At 41.2% G+C, this 19,705-nt stretch overlaps 1 protein-coding gene across 1 annotated transcript in view; it reads right to left on the reverse strand.

Annotated features, from left to right (window-relative positions):
- Window positions 1–6,979: 6,979 nt before the first annotated feature.
- The window catches only part of N4BP2 (NEDD4 binding protein 2), an 85,039-nt gene continuing 72,313 nt past the window's right edge, over window positions 6,980–19,705 (reverse strand). The window contains exons 16-18 of the mRNA XM_024211658.2: window positions 17,572–17,740; window positions 14,354–14,477; window positions 6,980–10,575 (exon numbers count right to left, since the gene is read on the reverse strand). Coding sequence (XP_024067426.1) covers window positions 10,530–10,575; window positions 14,354–14,477; window positions 17,572–17,740 — 339 coding nt within the window. The 3' untranslated portion in view covers window positions 6,980–10,529. The remainder of the gene's footprint in view (window positions 10,576–14,353; window positions 14,478–17,571; window positions 17,741–19,705) is intronic.

Here is a 19,705-nt window from a genome sequence, read left to right on the forward strand (position 1 = left end):
GTGTGTGACTTGATCTCTTTGTGATTCTGTAAAATGGTGAAAACACTTGATTTCTCCCACCCTTTGTCAGTCTTGGCTATTTAGAGCTATTTACAGCCCCAAAGTAGCCATTCCAACAACATGAGATCACCAGAGCACAACAGGTGCCCATAGCCACGTCATCTGTCCTGCCCAGTTGGAAAGCAAGTAGGTGGCATAAGAGCTGCAGGGCCCTACACCACCTGATGATTGCCTTGCACTGGGGCCTTCCTCCTACAGCTGGATAAGCCAGACTTAAAGCAGCACAAATCTGTCCAAATGCAGGGCAGCATCTGGCTGCATACATTATGCCATTTATTTATTTATTTCAAAGCATATACTTTCTATTTCATAACCAAAAGGAAAGTGATATTTTTCCTCTTCAATTTAGGCAAGTCGTAACCTTTCTGTATCTCAGTTCCCCATTCCTATCTCACAGGGGTGTAGTGAGAATAAATACATTAAAGACTGAAGCGCTTTGAGATCTACTGCTGAAAAACACTATATCGGAGCTTCGTATTATTATGATATCACATTTGCAGTGAACATGTAAACAACCCTGGGCTATGTTAAGCAAAGGAGGAATTTCTGATTATTTTCTTTATGATAGAATAATTTTTACAGCAAACGGGACTATAACTTCCATGAAGGGTCAACTTTCCACATTCTTAGCACTAGAATTCTTGGGCTGGCAGAGATGGTTGTGCAGCATTTCCCCTTCCCATTGCTGCAGGTTGAGGGGTGGAGGGAGGGGAAATAAGAAAAGAAAAAGGCTGAAAAAGAATTGAGGAAAAAGTTGACCCCAACCTTTATTTTTGTAGGGAGAAGAGACAGCATAACTTTGGGGTTTGGCTCCGAGGGTTTTATTAAGGGAGAAGGGTTGTGGAGGGTGAAGCTTTTTCTTTTTTGAACGTGTGACATAATGGGGGAGTCCACCAGCTTTTTGCCCACAATTCAAGCACAGATGATTGTGAAATTTAACTCACAGTGGTATGTACTTCAGCAGCAGATTAAAATGCAGGCTGCTGTTGGTTGCATTAGCAGGTGGTGTGGCTGTTTTGTAGCTTCAGAACACTGTTTCTGATCCACCCTGCTCACAGGAGTTGGGGTAGATGAAGAGCAGGTCCCATTTCCTTTGAGGCACCATCATCCTTTCTCTAGGAAAATACTTTCTCTTTTACAGGCTCTCATGATCAGAACACACATACATACAATCCACTGACCCCAAGAGCCTCCGATACCCACCCGCCTGCCTTTCCTGTTTCCTCCAGTGACTAATACAAATACAAAAACTGCACTACCGCGCCCAAGAAAACCACAACCCTTTCATAATGGGCAGCTCAACTCCAGCCCCTCCCACGCACTCACATACACTAGGCAAGATATATAGTAAGTGGAGAATAACAGTGTAAAATCAGTAAAGAATAATTATTATGAGCATAAGGGGCAAAAGTACCTTGTACTTCCCATAAACACAACAGATAGTGTGTACTGCTTGTAATCTTATTCTGGAATGCGAGTTGAGGACTTTAAAAAAAATCCTAGTAGTATACTAAACTTATAGAGAAAGAGATTTGTATATTAAAAAAACACTCACCACAGAGCAGGTCTTTGGCTCTGACAAAGCCCAAAGTCACAAGAGCCCCTGATTTAGGGGAACCAGATATGTAAAGACGACACTCAGTTTTTGTTTAAACATCTTTTCTCACCTTTTCCTTGTGAAAAAAGCCTTGTAAACGAAAGCTATATTTGCACTAAAAAGCCTGAGCTGGCATAGCCCCCTAGCATAGACACAGCCTACACACCAACAGAAGGAGTTTTGGGGGGGTTTTTGGTCAGTGTACTGGAACACCACCTCGAATGACATTAGCTATGTTGACAGAAACAGTCTTCTATCAGCATAGCCGTGACTACACTGCGGATTTTGTCACTGCACTCCTGACTGACATAGCGATGATGATATAAGTTGTAAATGCAGACATAGGATTGGTCTACACTGAAAACTTACATCAGGATAGCTACGTCCACACCCCGAGAGATGTAGCTTTGCTGACTTCCCCCTCCGGTGTAGACAGAGCTTCTGTCCATCTAGCTACAGCCTCAGGAGGTGGATTAACTACAAGAGAGAACCCATCCCATCACTGTAGTATGTGTCTACACTGAATCTCTATAGCAGCGCAGCTGCACTACAATAGCATTTTAAAAGTAGCCATATCCCAAGCACAACCGATCACTAGGGATAAAAAGAACAAGCAGACAGACTCCACTATCCTAGTTGGAAGTAATGGGCTAGAGGCAGGAGGAGATAAAAATTCTCCCTCTACTATACATACACACTTAATATTGTTATTCAATAGTACCAACAGGCCCCAGCCAATAATGGGGCCTCATTGTTGCAAGTGCTACACAAATGCATAGTGGAAGATGATAAACACTGAGGAGCAGAGAGTATTTGAAAAGACCAGACAGACAAAGGTTGGGCAGAAGTATTATTAACCTCATTTTACAGATGAGGAATTAAGGCACAGAGTGCGTCTTGCCCCAGGACGTACACACATTTTGTGGCAGAACGAGCATTAGAATCCGGATCACCCAGCTGCCAACATTAGACCATTGTTCTTTCATAAATGTAAAATGAACCACGATCATACTCCCAAATTCTTTAGGCCAGTGCTGTGCGTATAAATGCAACAATGTTGGAATTGTTTCTTGGGCCTGTGTAAAAATGCTAAGGCTGACTCCATTTGCTTTCAACATTATAGGAATCAAAAAAGAAGAAAGAAACCTCACATCCAAAAGATTACCATGACGCCCAAAGGCTACATCAATCTGCTGATTTTAATGTGATGGGTGATATTGTAAATGTGTTTAATATTTTATACAGTTTTTCTAGTATTTTCCTGTGCCCAAAAGTGTGCCAGGCAGCTTGGAGTATAAATAAGCAAACACAGTCCCTGCCCCAAAGGAGTTTGCAATCTAATTTTAGACCTAACACAATGAAAGAGGTAACAAAACAGCCTGGGAGGGTTGGGAGGAGGGACGGGGTACAGAGCAATACGGTGGATCTTTTCTCTCTCTTTTAACAGTATAAATAACAAGAACAACTTTAACAAAAAAAAATCCTAAGGGCCAGACCTTGTGTTATATCAACTGTGACCTCTAGTGGTGGCAAAGACACACTGCTGTTTTACCAAATTCTTTGTTACAAGCAATGTTCTGCATTTTCTGTGATTTCAAAGCCACAGAATGTGCCTGCTACATAAATTGGTACCAAAGCTCCCATTTTTCCTGAACAAGCTGCCAAAACTTCCAATCCCCCTTTCAACTTCTACAATTAAATTAATGTTGTCAAGACAAACATCTGTAGCATGGAAAAAATATGGGAGCTACATGACCTGAATGTAATATAAAAATAAGTAACAAAAAATGCTGACCCATTTGTATTATTCATGTTTAATTCAATAAATCCTCAGTTTTCAAAGTTGCTCATCTAGGTGGGGGAGTCTGGTTTCAAGGTACAGTCTATGTCCTAGGAAAATAGTATCCCATTTCCAATTTAGACAGAGATGAGCAGTGTTTCTTACCTCCTCCCCTATTTATACATGGCAGGATCAGGTTCATCAGATCTATGATAGGATAGAAAAGTCAAGGTGTCACGGAGACCAACTTTCTTAGTTTATAGAGTCCTGAGGGCAGTAGCTCTCTACTGACCAACATTCCTTGCCATTTTTCTCTGTTCATCTACCTTTTGAGCCAGGATTCCAGTTCTGCCACAGACTTTCTTTTGGTACGACAGGCTTTTGGCAGTGCAATGATTACTGATAGCAGTAGAAAGGTCCAGAGGAAAAAGATTGTCAAGATTGTAAAAAAGTTGCTGCATTAAATTATTTCAAATAAAGAAGCAGTTTTAAATTAATTTATAAAGCTTGCAACATGGAATATAAGACTCTTCTCTTCATATAGAGTAGTGTGTATAGAACTTCAAGTGCCAAAACCCTTTAAAAAGGGATGTACTGTCAGCTTGCCCAGAACCCAAGGGACACCCCGATTATTATTATTTGTAATATCATAGCCCCTAGGAGCCCCAGCCATGGACCAGGACTCCATTTTGCTAAGGGCTACACAAACACAGAACAAAGAGACAGTCAATATGTACATGTACTGCTATCCTTCATTGCAGGTTAATCATCTGTGCAGGTCCAAGACCGCGGAACAAACTCACACAAGAACTAAGGACTTCACAAACCTCACAATCTTCCTTTCCAAGTGCAAGGTGCACTTCTTTGACGTGCCTTCTCCAACATAAACATGAAGCAGATGTACATATTAAAAACAACCTCCCTCCTGAAAAACCCTGCCCTACCAAAACAAATCACTACACTGCACACAACATTCTCCCCCTGGGGAGAGGATGAGAGATAATGAACCACATGCGATACATTAGTAACACTACTTAATGCACCCCTGGAAGGCACTGAGAAGCTAGTGGTGAGGGTAGTGCAAGAACTTGTATTATAGGCAGGGCCTAACCACTGTCATGTTTTTGTAGGCATCATGGAAAAGAGGAATTTTAATGAAGGATTTGAAGGAGGTAGCTTTGTAGATGTTCACAGGGAGTTCCTCCCAAGCATCAAGGGCAGCATGGGAGAAAGTATGAATGTGCTTGTTTGAAAATTTAACATGGAGGCTGGCCTCATGTGCTGATTGGAGGCAGGAGTTGACATTATGATAGTGAATTATAGGTAGGATGTGGATAGGCCATGAAGGACCTTGAAAGGGAAACAACTCATGTTTGATGTGACAGAGAAGGGGTCACCAGCAGAGGGAATTCAGAGAGGGGTGACATGGTCAAAGCGACAGGCTAGAAAAAATATCTTTGCAGCAGCATTCTGAATGGCTGTGACTGGGGCAAAACTGAATTTGTCATGGCCAGAGAGAAGGATGTTGCAGTAACTGAGATGTGACATGATGAGAGCCTGGACACACGTTTTAGCTGTGTGAATGGATAGGGGAAGCCATATCTTAAGAGATGTCATGTAGAAAAAAAAATCTGCATGAAATTTTAAATATAGCCTGGATGTAAGGACCTAGACAGAGGTCTCTGATCAAATGACGCCCAGGTTATGGGACTGAGCGTCAGGCAGGATGACAGTGTTTTACATAGTAATTGAGAAAGGAGTGGGAGGAGGACTTGCGGGGAAAAGATTAGGAGCTCTGGTTCAGACAAGTTGCGCATGAGCTGATGGCTAGATACCCACGAAGAGACAGGCATGGTTAAGGTAGGTGAATGCTTCCCCGGAGAACTGGATTCTATCCCTGCTGCTGCCACAGAGTTCTACTATATGATGCTAGACAAGTCACTTAAAACAAACTTTTTACAGGTAGCGATTGATTGTGCGTTCATTTTCTGGGTGCTTGACATGGAGACCCTGTGTCTGATTTAGAGAAGTGCTAAGTGCTCACAGTTAGAACTAAAGTCACTGGGAGCTGTGCTTCAAACACGTTTAATACTGTATAATGCTAAGGACTGAAAAATCATGTCAGGCATCTCAAACAGGGCATCCAAAATTAGTGAATACTTTTGACCTTCAACTCTTTGTGCCTCAGTTCCCCATCTGTAAAATGGGAATTACCACTCCATCTCACACAGGTGGCGCGAAAATACCTTCGTTAACACTTGCGAAACACTCATACTATAGTGACAAGGGACGCAGAAAAGCCCATGAGGAAATAAATAATTCTGTCTTCAGATCAGGGTTTGACTAGTGTACTCTAAATAAGAGCAGGGGCAACAACTGAACAATGAGAAAACTAAATATTGAATAGCTGCTCATTCAGTGAGCACCATCCGTCTTGTGACCTGAATGAGGCAGGGGTCCTGTGGAAAAAACAATATGTGACCATGTAATTAGACTATCAGAATGCACACACAGAAGGAAGATGAATTAAGGTTACACTGGCAACCTTAATTCTGGCATTTCCTAACGTTTGAGTGCTTGACTTTGCAACCTTCATAATGTTCTCTTAGTGTTGGGGAGGGGTGGGGTGTGTGTGTGTGTGTGGGTGCGTGTGTGTGTGTGTGGGTGTGTGCGCACACACACATAGGTGCACTAGAAGTAAGAAACTCCTTGCACAGCAATGAAAATAAACATTAGCTTTGCTCTCACCTTTTCAGCCACAGGAAGAGAGTGGCCCTGCGCTGTAATTTAGGATTCCAAACTTGATAGGCTGCCTCCTTACCTGTTGAAGTCCCTTGATCAATGTAGACTTAGGGTCAGGTCTTGTAGGTTGCTGAATGACCTTCAGCTGACTACAGGTGAAGATGAATCAATAAAACCTCTGAGGGATTACTCAGGCTCTTGATACTCTTCTTTCTCCTCTGGGCGATAAGGACTAATTCTTTTCCTCAACAGCTGGAGCTAAATATGTGTAAGGATGAAGCATAGCCTGTCACCTGTTAGTTACCAGAGCCAACTTGCCTGTACAGAACAGGATGGCTCAGGCCGGGCCAAGGGAACAGTGCCAACCTCAGCATGTACTTCACCCTAGCATTAGCATGCACACATGCCAGCAGCTGCATCTCCTTGCCCCCTAAAGTTTGTAGAGTGGCTATAAGTATGGCAGCTGGACTCTGCTCCTAGCGCTCTCTTGACACAAGGTTGGACTCTATCTTACCCTGCGGCTGCAGAGGTGCACTGGGGGTGGGTGAGAAATGGCTCCTTCTACCCTTCTCTCTCTAGTTCACTTGTGCAAAGCACAGAAGGATCTAGTCTTATTTGGCTTCTTTTCAGCTACTGAAAAAACAAAGGAATACTGAACCAATTACCTGATTTTCAGAGATGCTGAGCACTCACTTTCCATTCACATCACTGAAAATTAGACCATGAATCTGTTACTTTGTATCCCAGAAGATGACTTCAAGAAAGAAACAAACACAAGCTTTCTTACAAAACTCCACAAGTACATTTTATTTCATTTCAAACGTTGACAATGCTAGTCTCTGAAGGAAAGACTGAAGATCATGTTTGTGGTAAAATTCCTTTATTAATCTAGATTTCATTTGTAAATTCATTTTGACATAAGAAACCCTAAATGCAAATTACAAAACTGTATTCCAGTAAAAATGAGCATAATAGTTAACAATAAATGTACAACTTTATACAAATAAAATTCTTTTTTTTCATATTCTAATTTTAAAAATAGAAGTGTATATCATCTATTATACAGGTCCTAATAACTTTTACAACTGATAGCTGCAAACCTGTACTTTTATTATGTGCACTTTCATAGGTATCAGTTACTTAATCCTCATCAGAGCTTGCTCATTAGTTGAGATAGCAAGATCATTTTTTTTCTTTTTAAAGAAAAATAACCTTGCTGCCACAGAACTGTGAAAAGTCAAAGTACTCTTCTTTTTTCAAGGTGTTCTACTCCATCCTCTCTTCAATTCTGTGAAGAGGGCTAATTACCATTCTAGAAATGTGAATTACATTTAAAGATATAAGCACTGGTAATGTAAATTCTATGTCTAATGCATCTCAGCACATTTACAACGACATTGGTTTAATAATACCAACACTGGGATTATTCTCTTATCCACACATGTTCTGCACATGTTTGATGAACACGTTGGATGTGAATGTGGTTAAATTCCACCTCTTCACAGTAAAACTTAATTAGAATACAAGTTCTGTAGGGCATGCAATGAATATCACTTATATACAGTGCATGATTATTAAAATGGTCTCCTTACAAGGTAGTATGGGGCATCTATAAAACTCTAAGAATGAGGACTCCTGAATTACAAAGGTTTCCAACAACTTAACCTCAAAAAGGTACCGCTATGACTGTGTTTAAGATGACCTAACTAAGCCTAGAAAAATATTTAAAGTTTAAAAGAAATTGAACCACAAACTATAAAAGAAAAACAAAAGCATTAATAAAAAGGACCATCAAAGTATTTTTAAAAGTATTTTAAAAATCAGTTTTGCCTTACTATTTTTATAATCCCTGGAAATCTGAAAGATGATCTTTAATTTTTTTTTTTAAACAAATCTGTTCCTTTGCAGAATCATGTTTTCTTTCATTGCATGGGCATGTTTGGGTCTGTTATTGAGAATTGCTCATGAATGCTAAGCTGCTGACATTAACTTTTCTTTAGGAAAAAGTTTTGAAGCATTTTTTTAATCTAATAAATTGAGTGAACTTTAAGAACAAGTATTTTTAAAAGAAAGGAGTCATATTTTTGGCCTACTAACCTCTACAGTGTTAAATAAAAGGAAAAGAAGAAACTGGTGCATACCTATTTTAACAGTCTATGTTCTTTCAGAGTGCTGGTGGTAATACTTTAAGGTTTGAAATTTTCATAGTAAAAATTATGTCACTAGTTTCTTCTTAAAAGGACACCGTAAAGGCTGGAAGTCCCAAAAAATGTTACCTACTTCAAAATATTTTAAAATACAGTTATTTAAAACAGTTCTTCCCATTATAAAATAAATTATTGGGCTCCCAAAACAAAGGCTATAAAAATGAAAAAAAAGTTTCAATGTTTCTTCTGGAAAACTAGGCAAATAATCCAAGATAGAGAGGAGGTTTTTTGTATATCCACCACTCCTCTTCCACTCTGGTTTTCTCCTCCTTTTTAGGTCCCAATTCAGCAAAGCAGAATACTTAAGTCCCATTGCTTTAATGAGACTTAAGCACATGTTTAAAATGCATTGCTTAATTGGTACCTTAGGGTTTGATCATACACCACTGAAATCAATGGAAGTTTGGCCATTGATTTCCATAGAGAAGAATCTATTTATCTTATGTTATTACACAACTGCCCGTTACCATATTCAGGCCCCTAGTGCACAGTGCAGAAGCATAAAAAGAACTCTGCTCTTAAGGACTTAAAGAGCAGGGTTCTTTTATATTTGAACATTTTGCCTACAGGAACAGGGCAGAGACCTAAAGTGGAGAGACAAACCGTGTACATAAGTACCCACAAACCAAAACACAGTTATTAGAGGGGATATCTACACTGCAGCTGGGAGGCATGATTCCTAGCATGGGTAGACAGACTCATGCTAGCTCAGTTCAAGTTAGCATGCTAAACATAACAGCCTGGACACTGCAGCACTGGAGGCATCCCAGGCTAGCTGAGTACAAGCCTGCCTGACCCCCGAAGCCTCAATGGCACGTACAAAGGGGTGGTGCACGTAAATTCTGTTATTTGTGTGCATACAACTCTGTGTAAGCACAAACAAAGGGTACTGTTTTGAAAATTTCCCCCCCCCCCAAAATTTACTGACATACTAACTTAAGAATATGAAAAATACCTCACATTCACCTATTAACATTATTTCCAGTACATAACTCAATTGTTATGAAAATAAAGTTTCATAGCAAAGCTTTAAAAACTATTATATTAAAGGAAATTTATGCCTCAATTTTCAAGGCGGTTACATACTATAATAAAAGCATACTTTAAGTTGTTCCATCTTGTTCTTAAAATAAATGCTCTGATTGTTTGCTGAAAAAATATCTTCTAAGTAGGGGGGGGAGGGGGCGCAGAGGCATTATAAGCACATTTTCTGGATCCTGAAGAACTGCTAATGTCAAAGAAATTCTTCCTCTAATCTGATCTTTCCAGTTGAGCAATTACCACTATACTACTATAAACTGTTTTGCTGCTAGAAAAAGTGCTTGAAATGCCATACAGTTAAACATAATATTTACTACTGGAGATGTGCCAATTTATCTACTTATTTATTTTATTATACACAGATAAAATGTAGGTAGAGATGAGACTATGGGGTTATGTTTTTCTCCTTAAAGAATTAAGGTGCATTAATAAAATTTTCTAACAGACTTTAGGTCCCAATCCAGAGTCCTTATAACACACAACTCCTATTGACTTCAAGAAGAGTTCTGTATGAATAAGGACAGCAGAACTGGTCCATATTTTCAAGAAAACACCACTTGAAGATCATGGCTCAGATTTTCAAAAAGAGTCTTTGAGTGTTAGGCACTCACCTGCCTTGGGTTTCAAATTTCCATGGGGGTTGGATACCTCGCTCCTTTAGGCTCCTTTGAAAATCTCAACTCAAAATTCTCACACACACAATAACTAACTATCTTTAAACAAGTTAACTTTTACTGTGTATATTTTAAAGTTACAAAATCCACAACTATTAAAATGTATTGGGCCAGAGATAATCTTAGGCTCTGTCTGCACTGAGAAGGAAGCAGTGTTTGAAAACGGGACCTTAATTTCTCTATTGTTCAGCAGTATTGCAGGTCTGTACTTCTCATATTACAATCTCTGTAAGAGGATCTTCCCTTTGGAGTTATGAAGAAATACACTTCAATCTTACCATTTTATTGGAAACACATGCTGACAAAACTAATTGATATAAAATAAGTTGAAAAAAATTTCTATTAAAATACTGTTTTTAAAGTACATTAAGTTATAATTACTGACACTGTTTAAAATTTCTAGTTTCACACTCCTTCTTCACACCCTTTTACTTCAGCATGACTTTCAGGCAGCCTGGTTTTATTTCTGTGAACCTGTTAAACAAGAGGAGATTAAGATTCAAAGTTTATATTATGCCCAGCACCATATCTCCTAGTCCTAGAAAGTGAATAAGGTTGTCATCCAGGAGTAGGGTGACAAGATTTCCAAAGTGAAGAAATCAGGACATCCTCTATTTATAGAGTGGACGATTTTACATGGGATGGTTTTTGGTATGGTCAGAGAGCTCTGAACAGTAGGGTTTTGGCAACTGTAATGAGAGAGAGAGAAAAAATTGCCCAATCCTCCTCCTAATATCTGCTATGCTTTTATCTTTCCCACTCTTCCCTATTCTTCGGAAGAAAAGCAAATGTGGTACTCATCTTCAGAAAGAGAAAGAAGAGGATTCCAGTAACTGCCATCCTGTAAATCTAACTTCAACTCCTAATAGGATAATGAAACAAACATTAAGGGTGGGAAAAAGAAAGATCACACAATATTGATGGTAGGATTTTCAGAAATGTGCAGTGTTGACCAAACTCCACGGCATGAATTTATAAAGTACAAATTTTGGCAGACAAACTTGGATTGATTTTAGACATTGTCATTTATCAGAGAGAGGTGTCTAGGGTGGCACTGCAGTGTTGATGTTAAACAGATTGTACTTCATCTTTTTTAGAGATCATCATTAATGAAGGTGTTTAACGAACTTTACAGATTATACAGAATTGAAGGACTAGTTAGGACAAAGAAATAAAAAGGGACCTAAGGAGATCAAAAATATGGTCATAAAATAAAAAATTAGATTCCTTTTAGTAAAAAGCAAGTTAGTACACCTAAGACAAACAGATTTTCAGTGAGAGGGAAAAATTTGGAAAGAAGTACTAAGAAGAGAGATTTTGGAGTGATAATAGAAGAGGAATCAGACATGCATTTCTAGTGAGATATGGCAACAAAATAGGCCAATACAATTTTGGGGCAGATGAATCACTTCATAGAGCAAGGAGACAATGATCCCTCTTTAGGTAGCTTGAATATTGCACTGGTATTAGAATATTGCACAGTACTAGAAACAGTAACAAACTGGAGGGAGTTCAGAGGTTTGGAGGGATTGATTTATGAGGAATATATTTGAAGATATAACAGAAGAGAGAGGAATTTAGTTATAGCTCAATGAAATTAAGAAATGGAAAACTGTAGGCTGAATATCAAGAAAAAAAATGCTCATAGGCTGCAGAATTATTTGAAATGCCACATGCTTCATTGCTTGGGAATGTACAGGTAAGTCTTGTCTACACTGTGCATTCTCAGAGCTTCTCCAATTGGTGATCTGGCACTGGTGTAATTCTCCATTGGGAGCTACCAATAGTAGGAGCACTCGAGGATTGGGTGCAGGCTTTTCACCAGCTTGCAAACAGATTACAAAGTTAAAGACAAGATGGTAAAAATCCTGCACCCTCTCAACGTGAGTGCTCCTCTATCACCTCAGTGCAGTCATCTCTAATGACTGGTCAAAGAACTAAAAAAAGTACAACAGGGAACAATACTGCACTGTCAATTTGTTGGATGAACTAATAGGTATTTTCTCTATCTTATTTCTCTGATTCAATGATAGTTTAAGAGTATTCTGGAAAAATAAAGTTTAGAGATTTTTAAAAGTATGGGTAAGCATATGAAATGTTTGGCATGCGTGTATACACTCAATAAAAATCTTAATTTTAATATGTTTCTGAGTATTTGCTTCCCTTCATGGACTGGTTATACTGATTGGAAATGGGTAATAGTGACAAACTGGAAAATATTTGTATTTTTTACGAATACGTGCAGGCTTCTGTGTGGTTAATTATGATGGGTTACTTGCTATCAAAGATAACGATATCAAAGATAAAACCGCCTCAGGAACACACCTTCAAAGCAGCCAAGATAACAATGGCTGGGCCATTAATAGAGAAGAAACTACCAGTCCTGCTCCATCCAGGTTAGAATGGTTTACTCTTCAGAAACCTAAACCTTGGATCAAAGGAGATCGAAAACCTCAAGATCCTAGAAAAAAGGAGGAGGGGTTGGGTGATCTGAGAAAGGCTCCCAGTGTATGTCAGTGAAATGCTGACAGGCAAGCAAACTCACACAGAGGGAGGGGGGTAAAAACTCCAGAAATGCTGTCTGCTTCTCCCAACTCAGAGACAGAATCAGCTGGGCTGAAGGAAAACCTTTAAAAGGTCTAAGTAATATCCACATGTGTAGGCCTCATTATTTTTACCCTTTGCATCAAAAGCTTCGTATCATTTGGGAATGAATACATAATGCTTTGTTTTGAAGATGCTGGTTCTGTGCCACTGCAAATGCAAATGTGAGCTGTCAGGCTCCAAAAGGGAAACACTTACAGGTGCCAGTTGAACTTGTGTTGTTAACTTGATTGGGGACCGGGGCTGCAGCCCAGAGATCCAGCCTAAGAGTGGATGGACTATAGGGTTCCCCCCAGGGTAAGGTGCAGGAAGCAAGGCTTGTCACCTGAGGGATGTACTTATGAGGGACTAAAAGGGGTCTTTGGAGTAATTTGCTCCAGTAACCTCGACAGAAACTCAATTATGTACACAAAAACAAACTCATCTAATGTTTTCATCTACCGTCCAAAGTAAAGGTGAACAGAAGAAAACTGTATCGAACTTCCCTTATGGGACAGTTTTATGTCATGAAATTTTATCTCCACTGGAACTATTATAGGGTTGCCAACTTTCTGACTGCAGAAAACCAAACATCCTTGTCCTGCCCCCTGCCCTGAGATCCTGCCCTTCCCGAGGCCCTGCCCCCACTCACGCCATCCTCTCTCCCCCCTTCGCTCACGCTCTCCCACACTTGCTCATTCACTCATTTTCACTGGGCTGGGGCAGTGGTGCGGGAGGGGTGCTCCCGCTGGGGGTATGGACTCTGGGGTGGGGCCAGGAATGAAGGGTTTGGGGTGCAGGAACCTCTGGGCTGGGAGGTGGGGCCAAGGGGTTCAGAGTTTGGGAAGGGGTTCCGGCTGGGGCAGGGGGCTGGAGTGTGGGAGGGGGTACAGGCTCTGAGGTGAGGCCAGAAATGAGAGGTTCAGGGTGCAGGAGGGGGCTCCAGGCTGGGGCAGGGGATTGGGGTGCAGGGCTGAGGGCTCCAGCTTGGGGTGCGGGCTCTGGGGTGGGGCCAGGGATATGGGGTTTGGAGTGCAGGAGGGGGCTCAGGGCTGGAGTGCGGGAGGGGGTACGGGCTCTGGGACGGAATTTGGGTGTGGGAGAGGGCTCAGGGCTGGGGCAGGAGGTTGGGGAAAGAGTTTGGGAGAGGAAGGGGGCTCAGGGTTGGGGTGCAGGCTCTGGGCGGTGCTTACCGCAGGAAACTCCCAGAAGCGGCAGGCATATTCCTCTGGCTCCTAGGCGCAGGGGCAGCCAGGGGGCTCTGCGTGCTGCCCCCGCCCACAGGTGTTGACCCTGTAGCTCCCATCGGCTGTGGCTCCCAGCCAATGGGAGCTGTAGGGGCGGCACTTGGGCAGGTGCAGAGCCCCTTGGCTGCCCCTGCGCCTAGGAGCCAGAGGGACACGCCAGCCACTTCCGGAAGCCACACGGAGCTGGCTGCTGCGGCCAACCAGACTTTTAACGGCCCGGTCAGCAGTGCTGATCAGAGTCGCCAGGGTCCCTTTTTGACTGGGCTTCCCGGTCAAAAACCGGATGCCTGGCAATCTTAAACTATTATGATAGTTGATCTGCCTTAATTATTTTACAAATTGTATAGTTTTCTAAAACACATTTCAGTGTTTAGTTAGCTGAATGTAGATTCAAAATATCAGTAACAGAAATCTAAGCTCACCTGAAGTTGTGGCTTGTGAGGTATTTAATGGCTGCTGGTTTGATGCGAGCAACTCCTCCCTGGCTATGGTTTCCTCTTCCCGTGATCACACACAGATATGGTTTACCACCAGTCTGCTTGTACTCTGTTACAGGAGGAATTGTAACGGTTACAATGTTCTCTCTGCACAGACTCAGCATTTAACAGAACTTTCTTATCCATACATCTGAAAATTTTCACCACAGTGATTTACAATTCTGTTTTCCTACATTAGCTTTAACCGTTATGTATGCATCACTACAATCCACTTTTCCTCTGGCATAAAAAGTAAATTAAATTTGCCATTAGAGTTTAAGAAATATGTCTGAATGAACTTTTCAAATCTGGACTATATCTTGAAACCTATACATTGTGCTCTGTCACAGAAACCTCATGATTTTATAGAAACATCATTCATGTCAGACCTGTATTTGGAATTTACAGCCAGTTAGAACATAAGATAGTTAAAAGAGCACAATAAAAAAACAGCACTTTTAGTACAGAACATGTTTACAAGAACAAACTCATCATGAACATGAAGCAAAATTCTTAAATCTAAATAAATTGTATCAGTTTTGCACTAAGAAATATTTTAAATGAAATAATTTTCACAAGACACACAAAGATAGGACAAGGAAGAAACATGAAACTGTACATTAATTTTTAACCTCTGAATCAAAGTCAGACTAGCAGGGTAGTAATTTCTCAAACATTGGAGCAGGTTCTTGGGAACATCCTAAGGATCAATATAGCATTTCAATACATCAGCATGGGCTCTACTAGGGCTTTTCTCTAGGTCTTCTCTAGTAGTCACAAATCTTCTGCCTCTAGAAAAGGTTGCAGTAATCTACTATTACTGTATCGTCTGGAAGGGGACTACTGGGGAGGGGAAGGAAGAGTTAATCTGGATTTTATAACGAAATAATTGGAGGTGCTAACTTTTTCTTTCTTTCTTTTTTTTTTTTTTAAACTGAAGGGACCACTTACAGATTGGCACTTTGTGTAGGATCTATCCTAATCTTGCTCTCTCCCCTTTATCTACTTCTTTTTTGTATTATCTGTGATCTTTGACAACTTTCAAAGCACCTAGAGCCTGGGATGGGTCTCTTTTTATGTAAATCGAAACAAATAAATAAATATTTCAGAGTCAGGAGGCTACTGAGCAAGGACGACTCTGCCAGCGTTCCAGAGCTGCTGACAATAAGTGTTGAGTCATAGGAAATTAAAACTCTATGGATTAATGGGAAAATATACGATACGTTAGTAAGCAGAGGTTCAGGTTTATAGCAGTGGTCACCAACTGGTAGATCATGATCGACTGGTCGATCCTGGAGCCTCTGACACTCGATCGCGATCTCTGGCCACCAAAAGTCCGGCAGCGTAGTGGGGCTAAGGCAGGCTCCCTGCCTGCCCTGGCCCCATGCCACTCCTGGAAGTAGCCAGCACGTCTCTGCAGCTCCTGGGGTGGGGCACACCACGGGTCTCCACACACTGTTCCTGCCTGCAAGCACTATCCCCACAGCTCCCATTGGCCAGGAATGGGGAACTGTGGCCAATGGGAGCTGCGGGGGCAGTGCCTGCAGGGAGGGGCAGCGCCCGGAGCCACGTGTCCCCTGCCAGGGGCTGTAGGGGCATGCTGGCCACTTCCGGGAGCAGCAGGGGCAGGCAAGGAGCCTGCCGCAGCCCCACTGCCCCACTGCCCGGGAACTGTCCAGTGGGAGCCTACAGCCTCCCACACCCCAACCCCCAGCCTTGAGTCCCATCCTGGAGCCATCACCCTGCACCCGAACCCCCTGCCCAGCCCTGAGCCCCCTCACAGAGCTTGCACCCTGCACCCCTTCCTGCACCCCAACACTCTGCCCCAGCCTGGAGCCCCCTCCTGCACCCAAACTCCCTCCCAGAGCTTGCACCCCTCACCCCCTCCTGCTCCCCAACCCCCTGCCCCCGGCTCAGCCCGGAGCCCCCCTCCACATGCCAAACCCCTTGGTCCCAGCCCCCCTCCACACGCCGAACCCTTTGGCCCCAGCCCCCTCCCGTACCCCAAAACCCTGACTCATCCTGGTGAAAGTGAGTGAGGGCGGGGGAGAGAAAGCGACGGAGGGAAGGGGGATGGAGTGAGCAGGGCGGGGCCTCGGGGAAGGGGCAGCGTAGATCCTGGGTTGCACTTAAATTCAAAAAGTGATCTTGTGCATAGAAAAGTTGGAGACCATTGGTTTATAGTATAGGAGTCTCATTTTATGACTAGCATGGATGAGATGAGCAAATTTGGAGTTAATTAGTTCTGGCACTCATATTGCAAGTGAGAGGCCCCATTTAACACCTCAGTTTCCCCTGTGTTAGGAAACTGTTTTTAAAGTGATCATTTAGAAGTGTTTTCTATTCACATGGTTGTGCCTCACATGGTACGTATTTCTTATAAAACATTCCAGGTGTGTTTAATTTGTAAAGTTAGTATTTTCTGCATTTATTTTTATAATTTTTTTTTCCCCCTAAGAAAAGAACTGCAATACTTGAATGCTTCACTGGGAGGAAAATTAAAAAACACCTTCATGCACAACTGCACAGAATGACATTTAGGAACGTTACAATACTTCTGAAACTTGAGAGAATCCAATACACAGGTGATAATTTTATCTTAAAGGCCATTAAAAGATCATTCAGAAATCTGAACACTTTTGTATAAAACTTGTGTTAGGACATTGTTGGATTATGCTGCTGGTCTGCAAGCATAACACTTTTTCTTAAGATTAAAAAAAACCAACAAAATTCTGAAAGAGAAGAGAGTGAAAAGATGACTTAAAAAGGGAGGGAAGGGGATGTGATTAACTTTGATAAAAAATCAATAAAGGAGAAATTAACTGATCTCCTTGATAAAGGAGGAGAAGAAGAAGAAAAGAAAAAATGAGAATAAAGTGTAGTAAAAAGGGAAAGACAAAATAATAGAGAAATACAGGTGGGAAAGAGAAAAGAAGCACATTTTATTTGCATTTCCATGACACAAAATACCACTGTTCACTGGGGATCGTTAAAGTTACAATAAAACCAAGTTGTCTTCAGGTGTTGCTAAGTTGCCTTTATTATTAATATTCATACCCCTTATATTTCCCTGTTTATAAAATGTATTCTTTCTACTTTGGCCTCCTGAGCAAAGTGTCAAAGAGATAACTGTGTGCGTGGATTGATTATTAGTTTATTCCTACCGTGGCTTTTCTCCTGTAGTACTCTGGACAAGTGATTAATGGCTTCATCTACATGAAGACCATGCAGATCCAAAACATTCTCAGGCAGCAGGGATTCATTTACTTTCTCAAAGATTTGCACAGCAGCATCATGGTTTGCTTCTTTCATCTTCTGCTCATGAAGGCGACCCTTGATTCATAAACACATCAACTGTTAAATTCTAAGACTTAATCTAAGCTCCATACTGGTTATCAGGATTCAAGATGACAGCACAAGCAGGGTGCTTTTAAATTTCATTGCATCAAACTGTGAACTATAATTACAACTGAAATTCTGCAAGTGTGTCACTAAAACCTATTTAGAGGGAGTCATGTGCTGATTTAATCAAACTCGCTCACAGGACACTGGTCAAAGCTTGCACAGAGAAGAGATCAGAATCAAGAAAATGAAGGAAAGCCAGAGAGAAAGAAATAAACAGTATAAGATGCCTACATGAACACTAACATAAACCCCGTTCAGTGTTGAATTTTAACTTGTTAGTTAATATTCTATCCTAACAATGGCATTGCACTTTTTGCAAATATTAGTTGTACATTTATTCAGGGGTGGCTCCAGACACCAGCGCAGCAAGCGCGTGCCTGGGGCGGCCTGTCGGTCGCTGTGAGGGCGGCAGTCAGGCAGCCTTCGGCGGCATGCCTGCGGGAGGTCCGCCGGTCCCGCAGCTTTGGCGGCAATTCGTTGGCGGGCACGCTGAAGGTGCGGGACCGGCAGATCACCTGCAGACATGCCGCCGAATCCGCGTGACCGGCGGACCACCCACAGGTGTGCCGCCGAAGGCCGCCTGACTGCCGTGCTTGGGGTGGCAAAAAACATAGCGCCGCCCCTGCATTTATTAAATCAGAAGTCTCAAACAATTGACCCACAGGCCAGAACAAGCCTCTCAAATACTTTAAATTTAGTCTGAGTCTACAGAATGTATTCATTCAGATCAGACTAGCCATGCAGTTGCAAACATTTCCTCCATAGCTGCCAAATCTCCTGGTTTTCTTTATGGAAAATCTTCCATGATGGAGGCAGCACCTCTATCAGGGGAATAGTGCAGCCTGCTAAAGAGAAGAAGGTGAAGAGACAAAGAACAAGCACTGGAACTGTCAATACAGCAGGGAGCAGCTCTTAGGATATTGGCCTGATGGTGCAATAAGCAGAAGAAGAGATTGCAGGTGACATTTTGTCTTAAAGTTTCTCTAGTGGCTGACCAGTATTAGTGGCAGATTCACAGATACCAGCCCTGCAATCCTCACTTGCAGGGAGCTGTAAGCACAGGCAAACACCACAAACATTCAAGTCTCAAACTCAGCCTCACAAACAAAATCTAGTTTTTACAATTTTTGCCTCAAATTGAAAGTACAAAGAAAAAATTAAACACAAGAGGCAAGTATTTCACAAGAGTGAAGGTAACAGCTTTTCCCTAAAAGCCGTAGAATAAATTCTTTATTTTGCAAATTTCACTTATAATTTGTGTCCATGATGAAGAGGCAGGATAGTGGTTGAAATTATATTTCTGTCCAACAATCATGCAGACATCACTATTTAGAATCTTCCTGAACAAGCCATAACAATATCTAGATTAGAAATATAACAAAGCTACTTTTTAAAAAAAGAATCAGATACTAAATATTTTAATAAAATTTTTCAACTCACCAATATGAGTAATAGGTAATAAAATTGCACACAATATAAAATATTAAATATTCTATTAGAAAAATGTAGCGCTGTCAATCAATTAAAAAATTAATTGCGATTAATTGCGTGATTAAAAAATAATTGTACAATTAAAAAAAAATTGTGATTAATCACGCTGTTAAACAATAATAGAATACTATTTATTTAAATATTTTTGGATGTTTTCTACATTTTCAAATATATCAATTTCAATTACAACACAGAATACAAAGTGTACAGTGCTCACTTTATATTTATTTTTTATTAAAATATTTGCACTGTAAAAATGATAAATAAAAGAAATAGCATTTTTCAATTCACCTCATACAACTACTGTAGTGCAATCTCTTTATCATGAAAGTGCACCTTACAAATGTAGTTTTGTTGTTGTTACATAACTGCACTCAAAAACAAAACCATGTAAAACTTTAG

The sequence above is a fragment of the Terrapene carolina genome, unplaced genomic scaffold (genome assembly GCF_002925995.2).
Source record: "Terrapene carolina triunguis isolate 2854851 unplaced genomic scaffold, T_m_triunguis-2.0 Scaffold66, whole genome shotgun sequence".
NCBI lineage: Eukaryota > Metazoa > Chordata > Testudines > Emydidae > Terrapene > Terrapene triunguis.